The following is a 21,294-nucleotide window of genomic DNA, read 5'->3' on the forward strand; positions in this document are numbered from 1 at the left end:
CTCCTGCAAATTATGTATTCTGCACACTCTCATAGGTTTTCCTGTAATTTACTTCATTTGAGTCAGCTTAATAGGCCATTAGGGCTGTTAAACACCAATGACCTGCCTTTGCCTCCAGAAATCCCTGTAGCTCTGATAGCCAGAAGTGGAAATAACATTCTGAAGATGAGCTGCCGCAAACTTACTTCTTTTTTGTAAAACTCCTTCCAAGAGCCTCTGCTGTAGCCCTTGTTGGATAAGAACCAACTGGGCTAGACAATCCTTGGATCCGACCAAGGGCAAATCTGTTCAGGACATTAAGCTACCAGAGCCCATTAGAAAGGAGGGAGAATGGTCTCTCAGTGTGAACAAAGGAGTAAAAAGCACAGAGTTGAGGGGTTTTACAAAGAGACTTTAAAGCAGAATATGTCTGCCTGACCACACAGGGAGCTCTTGGCCCCAGTGACCCAGGACATGTCTCACAGCCAGAGCAGAGGACCAAGAACTGAGGCTGTGGACTAATACCCACCTCACAAAGAACTGCTGGTTGAAGTTGTGTTGTGCCTGAAAGGTTGTTTGTTTTCTTCTTCCTGCTGATGCCAAAGTTATATTCATCTCCATTTCGGTACAAGAGGGACAGCTTTCCCAGACACAGCATGTAGAAAGGTTACAGCCAACAGGAATAAAATTCTTGTATGTGGGATGGCTGCATGGGGAAGGATAACTCTGTGTCTTCTAAAACAGAACTGCTTGTTTCCACTTCTGCATTTATAACCCCTTACCAAAGATACACTCCAGGGTGGGTGTACCTTTAGATCCCCTCATCTTGTTATTTTTAGACATTGACACGATCCCCCTGTGCCTTTCCTTTTCCAGGCCAAGCAGCTCTCTCAGCCTCTCCTGGTATGACAGATGCTCCAACTTCTTAATCACCTTCATGGCCCTTTGCTGGGCTCACTTCAGTGTGTCTCTCTTGTACTGGGGAGCTTAGGAGCTGGACATTGTGCTTGAGATGCATCCAGAATCAGAAAATCATTTTTTTTCTTAAGTCTTAACATCAAATGAGAAATGCTGTCAGAAAGATTCTAGAAAAAAGATGTGACTGGCAGGATAAGAAAAGCTTACAAATTTATCTGCCTGTAAGAGACAGAGCTGGTGAGTAAGACAGAAGGATAAGGTGGAATAGGCCAGGTTCCTCTGGGTGAACAGAGATTACCTGAGCAAACATGACTTGCAGGATAAGAAAAGCTTACAAATATGTCTGCCTGTAAGAGACAGAGTTGGTAAGACAGATGGATAAGGTGGAATAGGCCAGGTTCCTCTGGGTGAACAGAGATTACCTGAGCAAAGGAACCCAAGTAAGGAGCCACAGGTCTGAGAGGATATCTGTAGAAGCAGTCCTGCTGCAAGGGATTATACAGAATGCCAACAGCATGTTATTTCTGGCTCTGGTAGAGCCCAGGTGTCTCTATCATGTTACACTGCCAAGGCCACAGAAGGCACGAGCTATCACAGAATCACAGCATAAGCTGAGTGGGAAGGGACCCATGAGGATCATTGAGTCCAGCTCCTGGCTGTGCACAGGACCATCCCCAAGAATCCTGTGGAAATCACAAACCTGCCAAAGATGCCCTTTCTGTCCTAACACAGTGATGTGGCTGCAAGTGCAGGTGTATTGTCACCAGCCCCAGGGGACAGGCTGGCCAGAGGTCCAGCTTGGTGTGGTACCTTCCCAGGGGGGTCAGCTGTACAGCTGGTCAGCAACCAGGGCTGAGGTGTTCATGCCTCTCCAAACTTGCCAGGCTGTTTCTCACCTTTTCCCTTCCCTGAGATGATGCTTAGCCAGTAACTGTGGCAGTAGATGCTTTTTCATGCAAGAATGCCCTCACTGATCTGGCAGTTCTGATCTGTTCTGTTCTGATCTGATTTGTTCTCGAGTGACAAGCAGTAAGTCCAGCTGTGAACTGTGCCAGAAGGGCTAGGAAAACATTGCAGGGCTGACTGTCCAGAATGTGTTAAAAATGCTCACAGAAACTTCTTTTGGCTGCTCTCAGAGTATTAGGAATGCCTGGAGAATGTGATAATTTGGACATTCCGCTGGGCAGTGTTCTCTGTGCTCTCAGTCATACAGCTAAATGGTTGCTATTTCAGCTACTGTGCCCTGCAAACATCAGTCCTAGAGAGCTGTTCTCTCCTTGCAGGAAGTCCTGCGTGGTCGTGGTATGATTTGAGCCTGATCTTCAGATAGCTGGGTCTAAATTATTTTCATTTTCCATGTAGATTATTTGGCTATGTAAAAAGGTCATCAACAATTCACGGGAAGGCTGACAGAGGAATAGAGGAATCTAAAGTCATAATCATAGGTCAAAAGGAAAGATAAATACTACACAAACAAGGATGGGAAATGTGAGCTGATGTAGAAAAAGGTGTGAACCATAGCCCTCCTCTGGAAATATTGTTTTGGGGAAACCCTTGATAAGGCTGTAGGTACAGTTTACCTCCTCTGTGCTGAAACCTGTGAGAATATTGTGCTGCAAAGGTCAAGAAAGGAATTCCTAAACCTGTCTAAGGTAGAATCACAGATTGGAAAAGAACTCTAAGGTCATGAGTCCAACCATTAAGCCAACACTACTAATCCACCACTAAAACACGTCCCTCAAATCCATGTGTGCACATCTTTTAAATACCTCCAGTGATGCTGACTCCAACACTGCCCTGGGCAGCCTTCTCCACTGCTTGACCACTCCTTCCTTGAATAATTTTTTCTAAATGTCCGATCTAAACCTCCCCTGGAGCAATTTGAGGCCATTTCCTCTTGTCCTGTTGTTTGTTACTTGGGAGCAGAGCCCAACCTCCACCAGGCTTCACCTTCCTGTCAGGGAGCTGTAGAGGGTGAGAAGGTCCCCCCTGAGCCTCCTTTTCTCCAGGCTGAGCCCCTTTCCCAGCTCCCTCAGCTGCTCCTCACCAGACCTGTGCTCCAGACCCTTCTCCGTCTCTGTTATCCTTCCCTGGACACGCTCCAGCACCTCAGTGGCCTTCCTGTCATGAGGGACCCCAAAGAGAACACAAGATTTTTAATGTTTCACCAGTGCCAAGCACAGGGGAACAATCATTGCCTTGGTCAGTCCAAACACAGCTCTGAGAACACAGATCTGTGCTCTTGCACATCTCCTCTGAATCCCTTTGAATTCATTCATTGCACAAATTGAAGTGTAGAGATACAAAAGTTACTGGAAGAGATCAGCAAACAATCTACCCATCACCCCACTGCCACAAACCCACATGGAAATAGAATCAAAGCCTCTCCTCCATGTCAGCAATTGTATAGCCTGTTCTTACAAACCTCTACTGAAGGAAACTTTGCAGCCACCCTGGGTAGCCTAAATTTGTGCTTCTGAATGTTATAATTGCATGTTTACCATAATCACCAGCATATTTATTTTTGCTTCAAATTGTGTGACTTCAGCCAGCCATTGCTGTGAACATCCACGTCAGTCCTTTTTCAAGGGACAAACTACTACTGTGTCCATACCTGAGTCTTGTCCTATCTAATCTGAACAACCTTCAGCCTGTTCAAGAGATTATGGCTCTTGTCATTGAGGTTATACAATGCTCTTGTCTTAGCATTCCCATGGCTCTCTTTTGGATGCTCTCCAATCCATATCCGGACACAGGGCTCCAGCCAAAACATCAACAGCATCACACAGTGCACTTTTGTTACCTCCCAGGTCTCCAATTAAAAATATTTGCTAAAAAATTAATAATATTTCAACATCGTCACAGTGAGTGAATTTAGGTAGCAATTTCTTAGGACTCCCTTCAGAATAATTTCTGCAAGATTGAGGTGGGCAAAACTATCTAAAGTCATATGATAGAGATAATAAATGAATCCCCAGCATTGTCAGATTCACCCCAAAAACTGTTATCTCAAAGTAATCTACCTATTAGCTCCAATATGCTTGGGATTCGCTCTGTCATCACACGTTAAAAACACACAAAATTCAGACTCAAGAATATCAGATGGTGTAAGAATCTGCAGTGTTGCATCCAGTTTCTGAGAGGTTCTGGCATCTTTTTTCTGTGTTTGGATACAATTGACAGTGGGGTTTGATGACAAATTGCTGAGATTAATTTCTAGACATGAGACTGAAGTGTGAATGCCCAGGACTGGAATGAGGATGGGTGAGCCAAGAGAGCTGCAACAGCTTCATTTCTAAGTTATTTCCGCATTTGCTTTCTCTTTGAACAGTATCTCCCAGGGTGCAGCCATGTGGGAGCCCTACCCTGGTCTGTCTTTCGTGACAGATGAAATGTGTTCACATGCTTTTGCAACAGCACATTTCCAGTGAATTACAGGATCCCTGTGGCTCTGCCCTGGCTTGGATGAGCACTTGTGGTTCAGAGCAAGTGTCCTCTAGCACACCTCTTGCTTTCTTGAGCCTGGGAAGGCTAATTGCAGATCAAATGTTTAAATAAAAATGTTGTGGGGTTGAGACTTTAGAATCCAGGAAGTTCACAGTTTCTGGTGACATGACTACATGATGAATGAGTACAGGAAAAAACATCAGGATGATCAGGACATCCCCTGTGCTCACATACCAAGTTGATTACATACTTAATGCTCTGACATTGTATAATTTTCACATTCTCCTGCAAAGTAAACCAAGATTTCTCATACCTTTAGGCTGCAGTTTGATGATAAGCCTTGAGCAGAAACCCTCTTTTAAGAAAGCCTTGGTGACATTCTTTCCCATTCTCACACTGCAATATTCTCTTTCATAAATTTTTGGGGAAAAAAAAATCACAAAAAAACCCCCACAAAAAAAAACCCGAAAAAACTGAAAAAAAAACCCCAAAACCCCAAAACCCAACAAAACAAAGCACAAAAGCAAAGGGGAAAAAAGGATGTTTGGGGACAGTGGGTTTAATACAGCCCAATTTTCCAGTCAAGGCTTGGCAGTGTGGAAAGTGTGACTCCACCACGCAGGTGGCACAGGTAACTCAGCCTAAGCCAATTCTGCAGCCTCTTCATCTCAGCCTCTGCACTGGCACTGCTGCACATTCAAACCTAGAAGCAGTCAGCCAAGGGAGTAACTTTGGGAGAAATTGGCTTTTTCTCGAAGGATAGACCATGAACTCGTGTTGAGCAGCTTGCCAGGGCAGAAAGGAAGAGGTCCTCCTTGTCCTTACCCTCCTGCCCTGTCTGCCAGCCCTTGTTCCATCTCCCTTCCCTGCTTGGGGCCACTCAGCTGCTCCTCTCCTTGCTCTGGCACTAACTGGGACCTTCTCCAAGCTGATCAGAGTCAGATGAAAGTCAGCTGGACACCTTATTGCTGCTTTAATTTTCTGCAGGGACAGGGAGTTAAACTGAGTAAGAATCTGGAAGGCATCAGCACAAGGCCATCAATAAAACCAATCTGCAGAGAGAGAGGTGGTGGCATTAAGTGCTCCAGATGTAGCCTTGGCCTTCTACTTGTCCAGATTCCTGAACCAGCTTGGGTGGGCAATAAATCAGACCGAAGGCACCACAACAGTGAAGACAAAGACATGCTGTAAGGGCAACAAGGGCATCAGTCATGCCAATTTAATCACCTTAAAACTGCTGCAAACAGCTGAGGTCTGACTCACCACCTTGCAGGGAGCAGCAGGTGAGCAGGTTTGCAGGAAAGGAAACAGAGCTGCCTCCTGAATTAATCAGTGTTTAAAAAATAATTTCCCCACAACATGAGCTTAATCCCAGGGGTTTCCACAGAGCTCAGTCAGCCACTGCCTCACACACTGCTGTGGAAACAAATTCCATTGATAAACCAACTGTAATCAAACACTGCAGGGACAAGGGTTCCACTGTTACTTGGGCAGATGTCCCCTATTTGTGTGTTCTTGGCTCCACACATTGTTCAATGTAGAAACATACATAGCACATCAGAATTTCCCCTGATTTCTGGGAATTCCCATACCCATCAGAGCCACAGGTCTGCATCTCTGTGCAGCTTCTCCAAGGGCATAAATGTGTCTCCACAGAGCCTTCCAGGCCCAGCCCACAGCAAGCAGGCTGCCAGCTCAGGTAGGAAAATTTTAGGGGTTTCCTCCTTTATAGTTTAAGTCGAAGCCCACAGACATTTTGCCATAGCTACAAAACATGATTTTGCTGCTCTCAGTCCTCAACACCCTCTTTTGTTAGAATAAAGGTGGTGAGTAACAGCAGTGGAACAAGTTAGTCCACTAATCTGCAGCTAAGACACTGAGGGACTCAGATCAGTGCAGGGGGAAATAATGAGCACAACCTGATGAATGGTATCAGGAAATATCTCCTCTTAAAATGCCTTGTGGGTTTTCTGCAGTGGCATATCTGCTCAGCCTCACACTTGAAATTTGAGTGCAGGCTCTAGAGCCAACTTCTTTTCTGGGCAACAATAACTTGTTCAACTAATTATAAAAGTTCCTGTGGTTTAATTTGTCTTTGAGAGAGCAGACTGGGCTATGTAGAAATCAGATGATGTTTGAGATGAATCTAATTGGAAGATCTCTTTGAGCTACCTAAGAAGGTAAATCATACTAAATCTCTGGGTGTTGTCTTTATTTTCTAAAATGTGTGATGATGACTATTGTGCTGGGTGGATTTGCAAGAGAAGGTGTAATTATTTTACAGTATTCATGAAAAAGAGAAGTTTAGAGAAAAATTAATAAGAAGGCCATGTATCTCCCCTACGTCCTGGGTTAAAATGAGACCTTGCTATTTACCTCTGGGAATCCTCTGCATTTTAGAATTAACTTTAAACAATATTTTCCAGCAGAGCTCTCCCTGAGTGCTGTGGAGAATCAGCATTTCATAGCAAATCTGGACTTCTTTAGGTTTCTGGGTCTTTATAAGTTGAAGATACTTATTGTTTCCCAGGAGACAGTTTGTATGAGAAATGAGGAATGTGTCTGCACATGTGCTTTACCCACTGAAGGCAGACAGATACTTGAGAATTTTCTCACTAAAAGTTTTACAGCAATGCTTTATTCATTGAGAAATTAAATGAACAAGGGGAACAGCCACATTGCTTGAGAACAACATTTAATACTTTTCCCCATTCGCAACTTTTTGTTTGTTTTTCTGCCTTTCTAGATAGTGGCTTGGAATGTTTTGGAGCTTTAAACAGCTACCAAAGCCTGAGTAGCAGCCCAGCTCTCATTTACATGAATTGTCCTCTATATGGTGACTTACATGTACAATTAACAGGGTGTTTGCTGTCAGCTGCATAAAGTCACACAAAAGATGTGTTTGAAAATAGAGGCTGAGCCACCACATTTGAATATGAAGGCAAGTTGGGGAGCAGGGCAAAAGATAAATGCAAAACTGTGCCAGATGTTGTTTACCCTCATCATAAATTTTGTTTAATGACCCTTTTGCCTTTCTATTATCTGTTTCATCAACCTGTTACCAGTGTAACACGAACTCTTTGTGCAGATTAAGTTTTTTTACCCTATGTTGTGAGAATATGCTGAATATACAAAGCTACCAGAGACCTTTGTTTAGTTAGTGCTTCAATTACTAAGTCATGTCACAATCTCAGGAACTTGTGTCAAGCTTATAATGGTTGCCTCTTGATCCACTTTAATCAATTGTGATCTTGGGATCAGCCAGATCCATGGAAGTCTTGAGTTTGTTACAAGGCGATGATGTCTTCAAAATAGGAAAATAGTCTCTTTTGTAGAATTCTGGATATACTGACAGACATGCCCAGGAAACTGAAAAAATTTCTTCACATTTCCCCCCCCAATTCTTTAGCCATTCGTTGATAGGATTAAAAAAAGCCTGTAACACTCTTTTATTTTAATTTATTTTGATGTGGGGTGAAAAGATACTCTGAATCACTGTGATGTCCTTTCTGGTTTTTCCTGTATAGGAGTATAAGAGCAGCTATACTGTGTTAGCTCAGATGTCTAGATAAAAGAGGGTTTTTTTTTTCTTTCTTTGTTTATTTTATTTTGTTTTGATTTACTCTTGTTTTGGTTTTGGTTTATGTTGGTTTGGAGGGTTTGGGTTTTTTGTTTTGGTTTTGGTCTTTTCCCTCCATTACTATCCTAAAATATCTTAAAATTAATTTTCCTTCTTTAATTGCATCTCAGAATTCAGTTGACATTTTCTTCAGATCCCATTTCTGAGTGGTAATTGTCAGTTCAGAGTCCATCACAGAATACATACTGCCATGATCATTTCTCCTTACATTTAGGAGTTCGGAATTTCATGATCAAGTCACTCAGTCTCCTGTGACCCCAATGCAGACCTTCACAGGCAGACTTTGCTTTTGTTAGTCTCAACCAAGTAAAATTTCCCATGGTGTTGCATCACTGATCATTGCCTTTTCCACATCACTTGAGAACAAAAAGTAAGGTACAAGCTTACACCTCATTCCTTCAGAGCTCTGGTGATAACATCTCTGTATTGGAACAGAAAATAATTTATCCCTACTTTTGCCTCCTCCAGGTCAGTATCCAGGCGAAGTCCCACTCCAGATGGATCTCTCTAAGAACCACATTTGGTGAGAAAAGTCACAAATCCCTGCTGGGCACCCACCTTGGTGATATCAAGTACATGCTTGGCTATAAACTCCTTGCCATCCTCTTCCAGTTCACCAGGTGAGACCACAGATCATGTTCATATTGTTGTTTTCTGTCATGAACTCATCTGAGCAGGAAAGTGCCAGCAAAGCCTCAGCCTGCCTGAGAGCACCAGTTCTGATAAATGATGGTTGCAATAGGCAGCCACTGGTGCATTCAGGAGGTGCTGATTTTTCTCTTTTCCCCTAGTGACTCACTGCCTTGCAAAATTTGAGTTTGGATGAACAGCCTTTTCAACGGGAAAAGATTGCAATTTTACAAGAGTTCATGATTTTAATCAGGCTGATGTTATCCACTCAGGCACTGTTCAGTACTGTGCTTAGAGTCTTTCCTCAGTGCTTAAAATGATTTTCACAATCCTCTTGGGTTCTGCCTTTTTCTTCTTTTCTTTAGCTCTCTACTAGTTGTTAATTCTGGAGCTAAGAAAGTGCTTTTTTAGGAATAACCAGAAAGTACATATTCACAGCCAAATATTTATCTTTTATGTATTCTTCACCTCCCTTTCTCTATTCCCCTTGGTTGTATAAATGTGTCAGCATTTGTTATAAGGGTCCATGAATGTTTTACCTCTCCCTTTATGTGTCATCATCCAGTCTGCTGTGTGACTACATTAGCTCAGGAATTAATGAGGTAGAAAATGTTATTGGGGTGTGGGGGGTGTGGGTATGTGTGTGTGTGATTTCAGGGACCACATTATATTCTTGTGTGACATGGTCCTTAGATTCTAGTTTACCTATTTGTTAACTTCAGTGCAATTAATGGAGAAGTTTGCTAAAACCTCAAGATAACACTGATTTTTTCCAGGAAATGCCACTCTTCATTGTGTCCATTGCTAGCCAAGGGGTAACAAACACACAGAAATTTGTACCTGAGCCCATGGTGATGCTACAACCCTCTCCAGAGTGGGATACAGCAGGTGGCAGAGCTCTCCCTGCTGCAAGAGGACAGGCCCTCACTTGCAGCAACATTCCTAATTGCTTCCTCATCTCCTGGCTGTGCAATTCCCAAGTACCACCAAGAGGGTTGACTTTGAAGATCCAAAGTCAACTTTTCTCATGGCAGATTTTCAGCACCTCCTTTGTCCCTGTTAGGAATCTGCTCAGAACTCTGCTTTCTTCAAACAAATTTCTTTCTCCTGTTTTGAGCAGATACAGCTGACTTGAGGCTGCACAGCAAAGTCACCAGGCAAAATGCCATCCCCAAGCACTACAGGTCTCCACTGCCTGTTCCTGCTGGTCTCAGCCTGCTGCCAGACACTACAGGACTCAAACTTCTATCCATTGTCCTATATAGTGAGTATCCTTCCCCACCCCCACCGGTTTTCATTGGGTCTCTGCTTGTATCACCCTGATGTTCTCCTTTACACCCACAAAAGCTTGGAAGAAGTCAGAATGAGACCAGGGTGGGAATCTGAATCCAGAGTGTGTAAAAGAGATGGAGAAATCCAAAACTGGGCTCTTCATGTTTCCCAGTTTAAAGTCCCTCCAGAAGGCACTGAACAAAACACATTTTGTTTCTCACTGTGCTGGTCTGCAAGGGATTTCAACTGCTGTCCCTGGAGCTAAGTCTACATAACATATATGTGGGCACTGCTCCTGGATGGAATTCACCCATCCCAGGAGAGAGAAACCAAATATATCTAGAAGTGACATGTTTGCAGGTAGGTGACAGGACTGTCTCAGCAGCAGGACAAGTGCACATGACCAAAACTCCACTCCTGAGTGATTTGTGTTTAGATGTTGCCCATGAACGGAGATTTTACTTTAGTTTTCCACTTTTTCAATAATCCTCAGAGATCCTTTCTGTTTCACCAACAGTGTGAATTATGGAAAGCCATTTTGTGCTTCCTCCTGTACACGTGTTTGTTAACAGACAGTTTTTGCACATTTTTCGCTAACAAAAAAAGACAAATTTTCCCTAACAAAAATACAAAAGAGGAACAGAGAAACTAAGGTTCTAACTAAATGGAAGTAAATATAATGTGGTAAATCTACCAACTCTTGGTCATCACAATTAGTATTAGACCAGAAAATACTTCTTTATCTCCTCCATTATGGGCAAATGGAGAACCTCTTTCTTTGAGAAAGTTGAAAAAAAAGGAAAGGAAACATGAAGAGAAAGGTGGGAACTCAAGCTCTTTCTACCACTACCCCATCCTTTGGCAAAGCAAGATATGTCTGGTTGCAGCAGCCCCATCTGTGCTTCAGCAGATGTCTAACAGTGGCCAAATATCTAATTTGGTCTGTTTTTTCAAGCTGTCTTCATCTCAGCACTTTGGAGTTTTCATGAAAAAAAGCAACACCTTTTTTTTAGCACCACTGATCATGGGACAGCCTGCAGATGAGTCATTACTTAATGGTGTGAAATATGTGAAGTATTTAGCAACCTAGCAATACCCTTTGGTTGTTTGGGAGAATAACTGAAAGAGGAAACCGCTGAGTCCAAAGCTGGAGGAGGATGTGGGTCACAGGGCACTTTCTGTAACTCCTGCAGCCAGCCTCTAACACGAAGGTACCATCCCAGCAGTGCAAAAAGTGCCAGCACTGCCTGGGATCCTCACCCCAGCACAGCTGTGATACAAAACCCAGCTCTAATCACACACCAGATGGTTCCTGTATGTAAAGAGACGACTCGAGAGTTGCCAAGCTATTCACCCTTTCCGTAAATAAAGGTTTCAGTAGGAACCAAGAAACTGGCAAAGCTGCAAATTTCCTGCCTGTGTCTTTGCTTGTTCTTTAGCCTTTCTTGCTAACAGTGGTGCCAATGTATTTTTAGGGCACAATTAAAAAAAAGATAAGACGGTCTGGATCTGGCTTGGCTGCAGCCTGTGTAAACCCAGCCATAGTGAAATGGTGCTAACCCTGCCATGGTCAGCTGTGTGCTACTGATGGCCCCAAAATAGCTGAGCTGGAAACTGAGCTGAAGCCAAGGCTTTTCAGTCCCCTTTCTTCTCCTGCTCAGGCTGGCTCTGCTGCTGCAGGGGTGGGAGCTCTGAGCAAGGAGGAAAGCAAAAGGTGATCAAAGTCCAGTTTCTGGATTCAAAGGCTGAGTGACCAGGTTTCCCAAGAAGCTCACAAAGCTGGCCCAGGACTAAGTGCACTGTGTCAGCCCTGTAGTGGTCTTGAAGCTCAGACACAACAATCCTCCTGAGCTGGGACAGTTGGCTTGCACAGATATGCAAAGAGGCATCTGCAAACTCAGTACATCCCTCAGCTGGTGCTTAACCCTTCCTTGCTTGGAAGAAAGAAATTTTCTGTTTAAAGAGGAAGATGGGGTGGGAAGTTGGAGAGATGAGGCCAAGATTGGTGGGAAAAAATGATCTATGTCAGTATTTTCTTCCCTAATTTCTTTTCCCATCAACAGCAGCTGAAGTTTCACTTTGTTATTGTCACGGAGCTTCACCATTTTATTTTTTTTCTCCCACAGATTGACAGCACGCTAGGGCAAGAAAGATTCTACCCAGAGATGCAAAGGCAGAAGCGAAACAGTACGTACACAAATGTATGGTAACAGAGCAGGTTTCCAGTAGGCCCAGGGTGAAATCACTGCCAGGGACAGCATCTCTTGATGTACTGAACTGGGAACATCAAGGACAAAGTGTGGTTGTGGTTTAACCCCAGCCAAGCACCACAGTGCCCTTTGCTCACTCTCCCTCAGTGTGTTGGGGAACAGAATCAGAAGGATAAAGTGAGAAAAGTCATGGGATGAGATAAAGACAAGATAATCCTAAATGGCTCAGTCTGTGGTTGGCAACCCATCAACCTACTGATTCTAAGGAGAGAAGGGATGAGACAGCTCTTCTATGAATATATTATGTCATTTGTATCAGCTTCCTATGCTCTGACAGCAAAAAAATCTGGCTTTTGTCAGACAAGGAGCAGATAGAACAGAAGCAGAATATCTGCTGAGTGGGAAGCAGATAGATTTCCTAAGCAGAATGCCACACTAAGCTACCATTAAATAGCAACAAAGACCCCCCAATGCTAAACTAGAGGCCATCAATTTGTGATTTACCCTCAAACACAGCTTTGCAGTTTCATTCTATTTCTCTTTCAGTGCTTATTCTTGACCTCCCCCTTCCGGAGCATACTTTTGGCATTGAATTAAGCCTGCAGGATTCATCTTATCTGGAGCCAATCAAAGACTATTTCAAAAACATTGATCTTCCAATTAATATTTCAAATGTACAAACAACAGTTTCAAACATCAGCATTACAACAGGTGGGTTGGTTATTGATTTGTTTATTCCGGATAATGTGGGGTTTTGTCAGTATTTGATGTCTCCCACATTTACCACCCATCATCTTCAGAATCAGCAAAACTGAACCATCTCTGCTCCTGCTGAAAGACCCAGCAAGGCTGAAGCTGTAGGACAACAGCACAGTTTTTATCTGTCTCTCACCACTCCTCTTTATATAATGTTGGCATTAGGAATAGCTCTGAGTGCTTTTCCTAAGGAAGGGACAAAGCCGGAGGAAGCCTGAACCAAAGGATTTTGTTGCAGTTTGGCTAAGAAGCAGTCTGAGTTACTTTCAAGTTTCAGGAAGCTGTGACAGCAGTTATCAGACTGTTTACTTCCCTCCTCCTGTATCTGGAACGTAGATGGCTGTAAGAGGCTGTACTCTGACCCTGACAGACACAGGCTGAATGAGATAGAGCTCCCTTAACCTGTTCTCACAGGGCAAGATATCAGCCAGGTTTTATTACACGAGTTGTGGTTGTGCAGCATCACGTGCAAGTAACACAGCAGAACACATACAAACATACCAAGCATTTACAACAGCAGAGGAGATGTGATACCTTCTTATCACTCAGCCATAAAGAAGCAAAAGGAAGTGTTCAACAGTTTCCAGAACAACATGTAAATGCATCTTATAAAGGCCTTCAGGCTCACGTGTAATGTGTGAAACTAAATATGTTAATATCTTACTTTGCCAATGACACATTAAGAGCAGAAAAAATTAGTGATGTGCTCTGTTTTGCCTTTTTTTTTTTTTTTTGGGGGGGGGTTGGGGGGGGGTTTTGGTTTTGTTTGTTTTGGTTTTTGTTTGTTTGTTTTGGTTTGATTTGATTTTTTGGTTTTGTTGGTTTTGGTTTTGGCTTGGTTTTGTTTTGGTTTGAGTTTTTGATTGGTTTCTGTTTTTTAGTGCATTAAAGCACTTAGTGCTTATGCTACCTTCTCTCACATACCATCTGCCAGGGGACAGAACAACCAGAACAACACAACACCTCATTAGCCACTGGGACTCTGAATGATCTTGCTCTTACAATCTCTAAAAGCCTATACACTTGCTTTCAGCTCAGATGACATAAAAACATTCAGTCTGAAAAGTATTATGGGACCCTGGCCAGTATGCCAGGTACATTTTTCGGATCAGACTTCACATCTCCATTCAGTTACTTGAAAGCAATTGATCAGACTTTTCCCTGTAGCAGTCTGGTTCCCATTTCTTTTTAGTCATTTACAATTAGTAGAGTAAAATTTGCAAGCTGTCAGGTCATCATTATAGCATCATTCAAGTGAACTCACAATAAGGGCAACTTTTTGAGATCCCTGTCATGAAGACACAGAAAGGTAAATATTTATCTTGCAATAGCTATGCCCCATTTACCATTCTCATGGTATTTCTCTTTCTGACTGCAGTCTGCCTGCCCAGTGGTGAGAATAGCAGCTGCTGTTTCTGTGAAAATGGATATGCCTGGCCGAGCACGGTGTGCAGTGATGTGATGCCCTGCCCTTCTCTGAGCCCGGAACCAGCCCTGCCCTGTGGCTACGTGCAGAAAATGCCTTTCTATGGACCCTACTGTGAGCCCCAGACTGAAGGTGAGGAGACTCAGGGCAGAACTCCATTGCTGTGCAGCTCACACACTGCTTAGAGATGAAAGGTGTGATGAAAAAGCACATTAGGTCTGAGCTGGCAACCACACAGCCTGTAAAAGTAGAAAGTCTGCAGAGATGGTCTAAAGCTCTTCTCCTTGTGATATGGGCCCACCTTGACCCAAACACTTGCAGATATTTAGTGGCATTTGGAGCCCCAGCTCCTGGAATCACTCCCATTCCTCTTTGGGACTTTCAGCTTTCACTGAGCCAAGAAAGTTTAATCTCATCAGATTTTCAACAGATTTTTCACTTCATAAGCATTGTTTTTTATTATTTTGCATTTATTTTTATGTCTTTCCTCACAGAGTCATGTGGTATGGGAGAGCCCATTGTAATGAACATGTCAGTCAGACTTGACTCAGACTTCCAGGACGATCTCAAGGATTCTTCCTCTCTGTTATACCAAAAATACAAAGCAGACCTTGAAAGAGCGGTAATGACTTTGGGTTTCTTATCTCTGAAGATTGAGAGCCCCCTAAGTAATGTGGTGTTTACCCCAAGTGCCTGGTGTTTACCTCAGGTGCTGGATGGTCAGTGTCTCTGTGGGGAGCTGGGAAGTGCAGCAGTGGGAGCTGCAAAGTGGAGCAAAGCTGACTCCATTGAAAATATTCCCATTTATTTTAATACACTGGGAAGTATTTAGGCATCTTTTGTATATAAAGCAGGGAAAAAAAATCCTATTATTTGTCCTAGCTTAAATCCATGTGGGTACACATGGAATGAAACCATGAACAGAAATGTGTTCCGTGACACCAGGAGAGCACCAGGCCTGTTCTACATGTCCTTACTCACATCAGGAATGGAGAGTTTCCTATTTTAAGCACACTGCAGTAATACACAGAGGACTTACACCATCTCACCTGTCTTTGTTTACAGTTTAATGCCAGCTACAGGTGTTTACCAGGCTTTGTATCAGCAACAGTAACAGGTTTTAGGTAAGTAAATAATTTCATTTTTTCCTAGAAGACACAAATCTTCCTCAAGGAGACACAAGTCAGCAAAGTTTAATTCACTCTGCCTAGAACCCACTCCCAGCATGCACACACTGAATAACAGAGTAATTGCTGCAAAGCGAAGCCCAGCTATGAACATGGAAATGGGATTGTGGGTAGCATTCATCACTGTGCAAAAGTCCAAGAAACACAATAATTCCCCATCTGGAGCAAAGCCTTTTATGGAAAAGATTGTGCTCCACCCAAAGGGGAAAAGAATGTGAATAAACTTAACATCACTTCCTAGGCCATGAGGAAGATGAATAGCACATTGACTCTGGATACAGCCTTGTATAATAGAGACATTGCTGCTGTCCACACATATTTAAATGCAGCTGCACTTTAGGTTCCTAAGGAAAGTTTACTAAAAATAAACATCAGACAAGGAAGGTGTCACATAAAGGTGTTTCTTTTCAGGGAAGAGCTGTAGCACAATTTTTTAGTGTAATAAGTTTTGAGTTCCAAGAGGAGTCTCCACAGGGGAGTCCTGTGAGGTCTTCCCATCCATGCAAGATGGGTCACCACAACACAGAAAACCACTGATATCCAAGGATATTGAATTCTGGTGCTCATCTCATTCTTGTATCTGTTTAGCCCTGGAAGTGTCTTTGTGAACTTTGAAGTAAGAACAGGAGCAGCAAGCTTCACTCAGGTTGGAGATTCCAACAGAGCCGTACCACAGTTTCTGGATTCATCGTACCAGCTAAACCCATTTACCTTCACAAGAGTAATCACTAGTAAGTTTAAAGCTCTCAGTACTTTCCTTCAACCCTTACTTTAGTATTTTTAGCCTGAATCATGTAGCTGCCCTATACTGTTGATGATTTGGTACTGAACTTTCAAGAAACATTTAATTCTTAGTTATTTCATTTTATCCTGTGTCACCAAAGCTTAGGACCTTCATGAGAGGACCATGCATGCAGTACCTCCCATGAAAAACTTTCAGCTACTCCACTGGTCAGTTATTGGTTGGACTTGATTATTTCAGGGGTCTTTTCCAGCCTAAATGATTCTAAATGATCCCTGATGGGGTTCTGTCCAGGGGAGAGAGATTGAACACCCTTAATTCACCTCCAGAACTGAGACAGCTTTGAGAACATCAGGCTGCCAACGCTTCCTACTCTTTAAAGCAAAACATAAAACTCTTGCAGTTTACATGACAACACATTCCCCTTGACTTCCTTGGCACATTTTCCATGCTGCTGCTGGACATTGTGTTACAATTCAGCTGCTGATCAAGTGCCCTGGAGGTGTTCTGCTCTCAGTGCACTGAGTGCTGGACTGTCTGTCTCAGAGGATTACTTCAACCTGGTTGCTTCTCCTCCCAGCTTATCTAATTAGAAAGTAGTGGTGGTGATAATAATATTTCTAACTCTGCATAAAACCTTCTGGAATTTTTAGCTGAGAAAGATACTAAAAGAATATGTTGAGGGAAAATCCCATGGGCTGTACCAGAGATGGTACCCTGCAGCTGACATGAAACACCTGGGACCCCTATAAGATGGAAGACACCAAAAAGATGTGAGCTGAAGTGACAGTAATGCAGAATGTTGCTCTCTGTCTTCTCAGATCAGACAAACTTCACCGTGAAACCCTCGAACATTTTTGAAGGGGACACAGTAAGACTGACCTGTGAGATAAATTCAACATTTTCCAATGTGACCTGGTATCACTTTGACCAGACCATCTCAGCTGGCTCCCGGTACTCAATAGAGACAGTTTTAGAATCCAGAAGATCAACTCTTAAAATTACCAATGTTACAACAAAGGATTCTGGTATGATTTTCCATTGTTAAAACAGCAGATGTAAATCTTTATTGTGGCTAGTTCTATAAAAAGCAAAGATGAATGCAGTGTCTGCATTTTCTAGAGGAAATGTGAAGATTACACTGCCCCTCATAATTTTCCTGTTGTCTTTGTTAATGATCTACCTATTGACTGGCATTGCCAGTAAGATATGAACTGAGTGAAGTGATTGTACGTGACTGGGAGTTCTCAGTGCCAGGCTTCATTATCATACCAGGGAGATGGTGCTGGCTGCATGGCTGTGAGGCCTTCCCACCCTTTTGGTGTGGTGACTGGAGGCTGTGGTTGAATTTGTCCTTAATGACCTTGCCCCCTACACACACATGACCTAATTAAATCAGAGTTCAGAGTTACAGTTTTGCATGTTTAGGGATGTTTGAAAATCAGAAACAGGTAAACTGGGGGCATTTTTCTGGGAGGATCTATCAGGGGAATTATTATGTATTATCAGAGCTAGGGCTCAAGCTTCCCCTCAGTACATGTCTTTGAACCATGAATTCTACATTTAACTTCAAAAAGGGTAGCCTGTGACCAGGTATTTGGGCACATGTATGTGAGGTAGGAATAGTGGATCCAAAATTCTTCAGACTGAGGATGCCCTGAATCTGGGTGTTTCCACTCCCATGTAAGTGGTCTGCTCGTTTGGCTGTCCCAGTGGGGAAGGAAATCCACATACTTAAAATATGTGGGAAATTTGGAGCTCCGATTGCCAATCTCAAAACCAAGCCTGGCTGCATGCAGGGGACTCGTGCCTGAGAGAGTGGCTGATAAAGAGAAAGGGACCTGTGGGTCCTGCCCAGTGGCAAGCTGAACGTGAGTCAGCAGTGCCCTGGCAGCCAGGGGGGACAGCCGTGTCCTGAGGGGGCATCAGGCACAGCATCGCCAGCCAGGCAAGGCAGGGGACCATCCTCCTCTGCTCTGGGTTGGGGATGCCTCACTCAAGTCCTGGGGGCAGTTTTGGGCACCAAAATACAAAAAAGGCATCGAGCTATTGGAGAGAGTCCAAAGGAGGCCACAAGGATGGTGAAGGGCTTGAAGGGGAAGCCGTATGAGAAGGAGCTGAGGTCACTTGGTCTGTTCAGCCTTGAGGAGACTGAGGAGAGGCCTCATTGTGGTCTTCAGCTTCCTCATGAGGGGAAGCAGAGGGGCAGGTACAGATCTGTTCTCCCTGGTGACCAGGGACAGGACTCAAGGAGGTGGCATGAAGCTGAGTCACGGGAGGTTTTGGATAACTGAGAAAAGTTTTTCACCCAGAGGGGGTTGAGCACTGGAACAGGCTCCCAAGGGCAGTGGTAACAGCACCAAGCCTGAGAGCTCAAGTGTTTGAACAATGCTCCCAGGTACATGGTGTCACTGTTGGAGTGTCCTGTGCAGGGCCAAGAGTTAGGCTCAATGATCCTGACAGGTCTCTTCCAACTCAGCATATTCTGTGATTCTGTGATAAATACTCTGCTCTGTTTGGCAGTGCCTTCTGAGCAGCTTAAGAGCCTCCACTCCAAGGCCAGTTCTGGTGGAGTCTCCCCGGGCACCTTTCTGTCACCTATTCTCTGTGGGAATCTTTTTACCACGACATACTGCTGCCAGAAGGACTATGGGCAATATACAGATCCCAAAGCACCTACTCGGCCAAATTTGAAGTATTTTGGTCTGAGAACACTCATCTCAAGAACCCATCAACACTGAATCCTAATCTAGATACATTTGGCACCAGGGGTCTGCAGAAAGCATTCTGCAGGAGACCTGAGGGTACATATTGATCAGCAAGTAGCAGAGCCGCTGCAGAGCAGGGACATGTGAAAACCAGCTGTGGAAAAATAGAGGCAAACTCAGCAAAAACTGTTGTTTATGCTTCACAGGTTCCTATAGTTGTGTGTTCATAATGAACAGCCTGTATCACGCAGAGATACACAACGCCACAGAAACAATATCTGTCTTTCCACTGCATGTCACTCCAAACTTTGAGGACATCGATGTCACATGTAACAGTCCTGAAGTGCAAGCCAAGGGTCTTTTGTTGTCCTGTTGCATTGACAGACACTTGACATCGCTTAAGGTTTCCTGGAAAGTAAATGGAACAATCAACATTACAGGTAAGATTAACAAAAGGTTGTCTTTCACCTGCTGGGTTTGCTCACTGCTCAGAGGTCTCCTCCTAAGTGGCTGCCCCAAAGTCCTGGGATGAATACAGGGTGTGCTCCAAAGGTGTGAGTGGCAGGGGAAGGACAGACTGTGTATGTGTTGTGCAGGTGCCAGTGGGGTTTTGGGCATCTCCATGCACTGATGCCTTAAACTGTGCCATTCTGGATGGGAGCAGCTGCCTGGACCAGCAACACACCAGCTTGTTCCAGAAAGTTTATTTCTGCATGGTCTAATTTTGAGAGCAGGGACGACTGCATCAGTCTGTACTGCTATCTCAGGAATCACCCTTGGGATACAAAGATCTTTCATGTACCACGTACTGAGATTTGGCAGTCGTGAGGGACAAGTGCTGCACTGTGAAACAGCTGCAATACAGATAAACATGAGCACTCTTTGTCTCTCCACCCGTAGCTGTGATACTTCCCATACCAGCTGAGTCAGAGACATCCCGTAAGGCTTTCCAATATAAAGAGTTAATAAGGCACCAAGTAAATGAGCTACAAAGTAACATGAAGAGAAATGCTCATAAATGTCTACCAACCATCACCCTAAACGGTCTATTGCCTCTTTTAATATTTTATGAGTATGAAGTTACAGTTTATTGTTAACTATTGGCAGTAAATTAAACTTTCCAGAAAGCAGGACAGCAAACTGAGATAAAATCTTCAAAGCTCATGCATGCAGTCACCAGGGGACAGTTACCAGCATGCAGCAGTGCTTGCAGGGAGAGGGGATCCTGGCCCACTGCCCTGGGCTGTTTTACCTCTGATTCCCTGTGGCCAGGCTTTCCCCCAGGAGCTCTGCTCTGCTCTCATGTCACCTGTGCTGTCAGCTGCAGCGTGGGACAGCTTTAGTGCTCACAGCTAAACCAGCATTCTTCAGGTTTGAAGTTGAATGACTGTCAAGTACCTACATATTTTTATTTCAAAATTAGACAACATTAAAGTCTGCAGTGTTTACTCCTGTTTTACTTACATTTACTCACCCTAAATAACACAAATGGGGTTAGGCTTAACCAGAATACTCTTTAGTTTAGTTGACCCTGAAATTTCCAAGCAGTATGGTTGCATTCTGACTGGTTTTGGCAGGAGGAATCTCAGCACAGAGCTGAGTGCCACCACTCTGTGAGTGTTGCCAGAGTAAAAGATGTCAATGAACTTCAGCAATGATGAGTTAAAAGTGCCATGATGTCAATTACATACAAACCCACAAGGGTTTCCATGGCTGCAGTGTTGCTTGTGCCTTCCAGAGGTATTTTTGGACACCTGTAGCCCTTCAAACAATGCTTATTTCTCCCTAGGAGTAACCATCTTGAGTGGCAACTGCACTGGATACCAGCTCAACATCAATGAGTCACTGTGCCCCCCTGAGAAGTCAGGTGCAGTGACCACGTACACGTGTGAGATGGAGACTGGACACGGAGCCAGGCGCGCTCGAAGCATCGGAGTCACGTACCTGCGGAAAGGTCAGGGGCAGGGACTCGTGACAGAGCAACAGCTCTTTAATGCATACTTGTGAGAAAATTGTTAAAAGTAACCCTCACTAATGTGGCTTTTGTCCTGTGTTGTCTCAGCCCACGTAACAATATCTTCAAGCACAAACTCAACAGTTTCCGAGGGATACGGGTTCAATGTAACGTGCGAAAGTGATGTGAGCAATTATGACAGCATCAGTTGGAAAATCCAGTCTGGAAATGACACAAAAACAGTAGACTGTGATATGTGCATGAAAAATAGCAAATTCCCAGCTGTGTCTGTGCTCACAGTGAAGTCTGCCTCACAGGAGTGGAGAGGTGAGTAAATATGGTCTCATTGGCTACAAAGGCAATGAAATCTCTGTACCAGATCATTTACAGCATCCCTAACCCTGTGAATCACTGTGCAGCCTGGC

General features: G+C 43.8%; 1 protein-coding gene across 3 annotated transcripts in view; it reads left to right on the forward strand.

Annotated features, from left to right (window-relative positions):
• Nucleotides 1–21,294, forward strand: part of ADGRF5 (adhesion G protein-coupled receptor F5) — a 41,129-nt gene that overhangs the window by 8,333 nt on the left and 11,502 nt on the right. For 2 of the 3 annotated variants that reach the window (XM_041480817.1, XM_041480818.1), the window contains 12 exons: nucleotides 8,453–8,604; nucleotides 9,735–9,878; nucleotides 12,013–12,073; nucleotides 12,643–12,807; nucleotides 14,231–14,410; nucleotides 14,773–14,900; nucleotides 15,344–15,402; nucleotides 16,054–16,196; nucleotides 17,029–17,235; nucleotides 19,122–19,355; nucleotides 20,705–20,869; nucleotides 20,978–21,196. In XM_041480817.1, coding sequence (XP_041336751.1) covers nucleotides 9,777–9,878; nucleotides 12,013–12,073; nucleotides 12,643–12,807; nucleotides 14,231–14,410; nucleotides 14,773–14,900; nucleotides 15,344–15,402; nucleotides 16,054–16,196; nucleotides 17,029–17,235; nucleotides 19,122–19,355; nucleotides 20,705–20,869; nucleotides 20,978–21,196 — 1,663 coding nt within the window. In that variant the 5' untranslated portion in view covers nucleotides 8,453–8,604; nucleotides 9,735–9,776. Of the gene's footprint in view, nucleotides 1–8,452; nucleotides 8,605–9,734; nucleotides 9,879–12,012; nucleotides 12,074–12,620; nucleotides 12,808–14,230; nucleotides 14,411–14,772; nucleotides 14,901–15,343; nucleotides 15,403–16,053; nucleotides 16,197–17,028; nucleotides 17,236–19,121; nucleotides 19,356–20,704; nucleotides 20,870–20,977; nucleotides 21,197–21,294 lie in introns of those variants that run through there. The other variant, XM_041480819.1, reaches the window with a different exon arrangement.

The sequence above is a fragment of the Pyrgilauda ruficollis genome, unplaced genomic scaffold (assembly GCF_017590135.1).
Source record: "Pyrgilauda ruficollis isolate IOZ18807 unplaced genomic scaffold, ASM1759013v1 scaffold54, whole genome shotgun sequence".
NCBI lineage: Eukaryota > Metazoa > Chordata > Aves > Passeriformes > Passeridae > Pyrgilauda > Pyrgilauda ruficollis.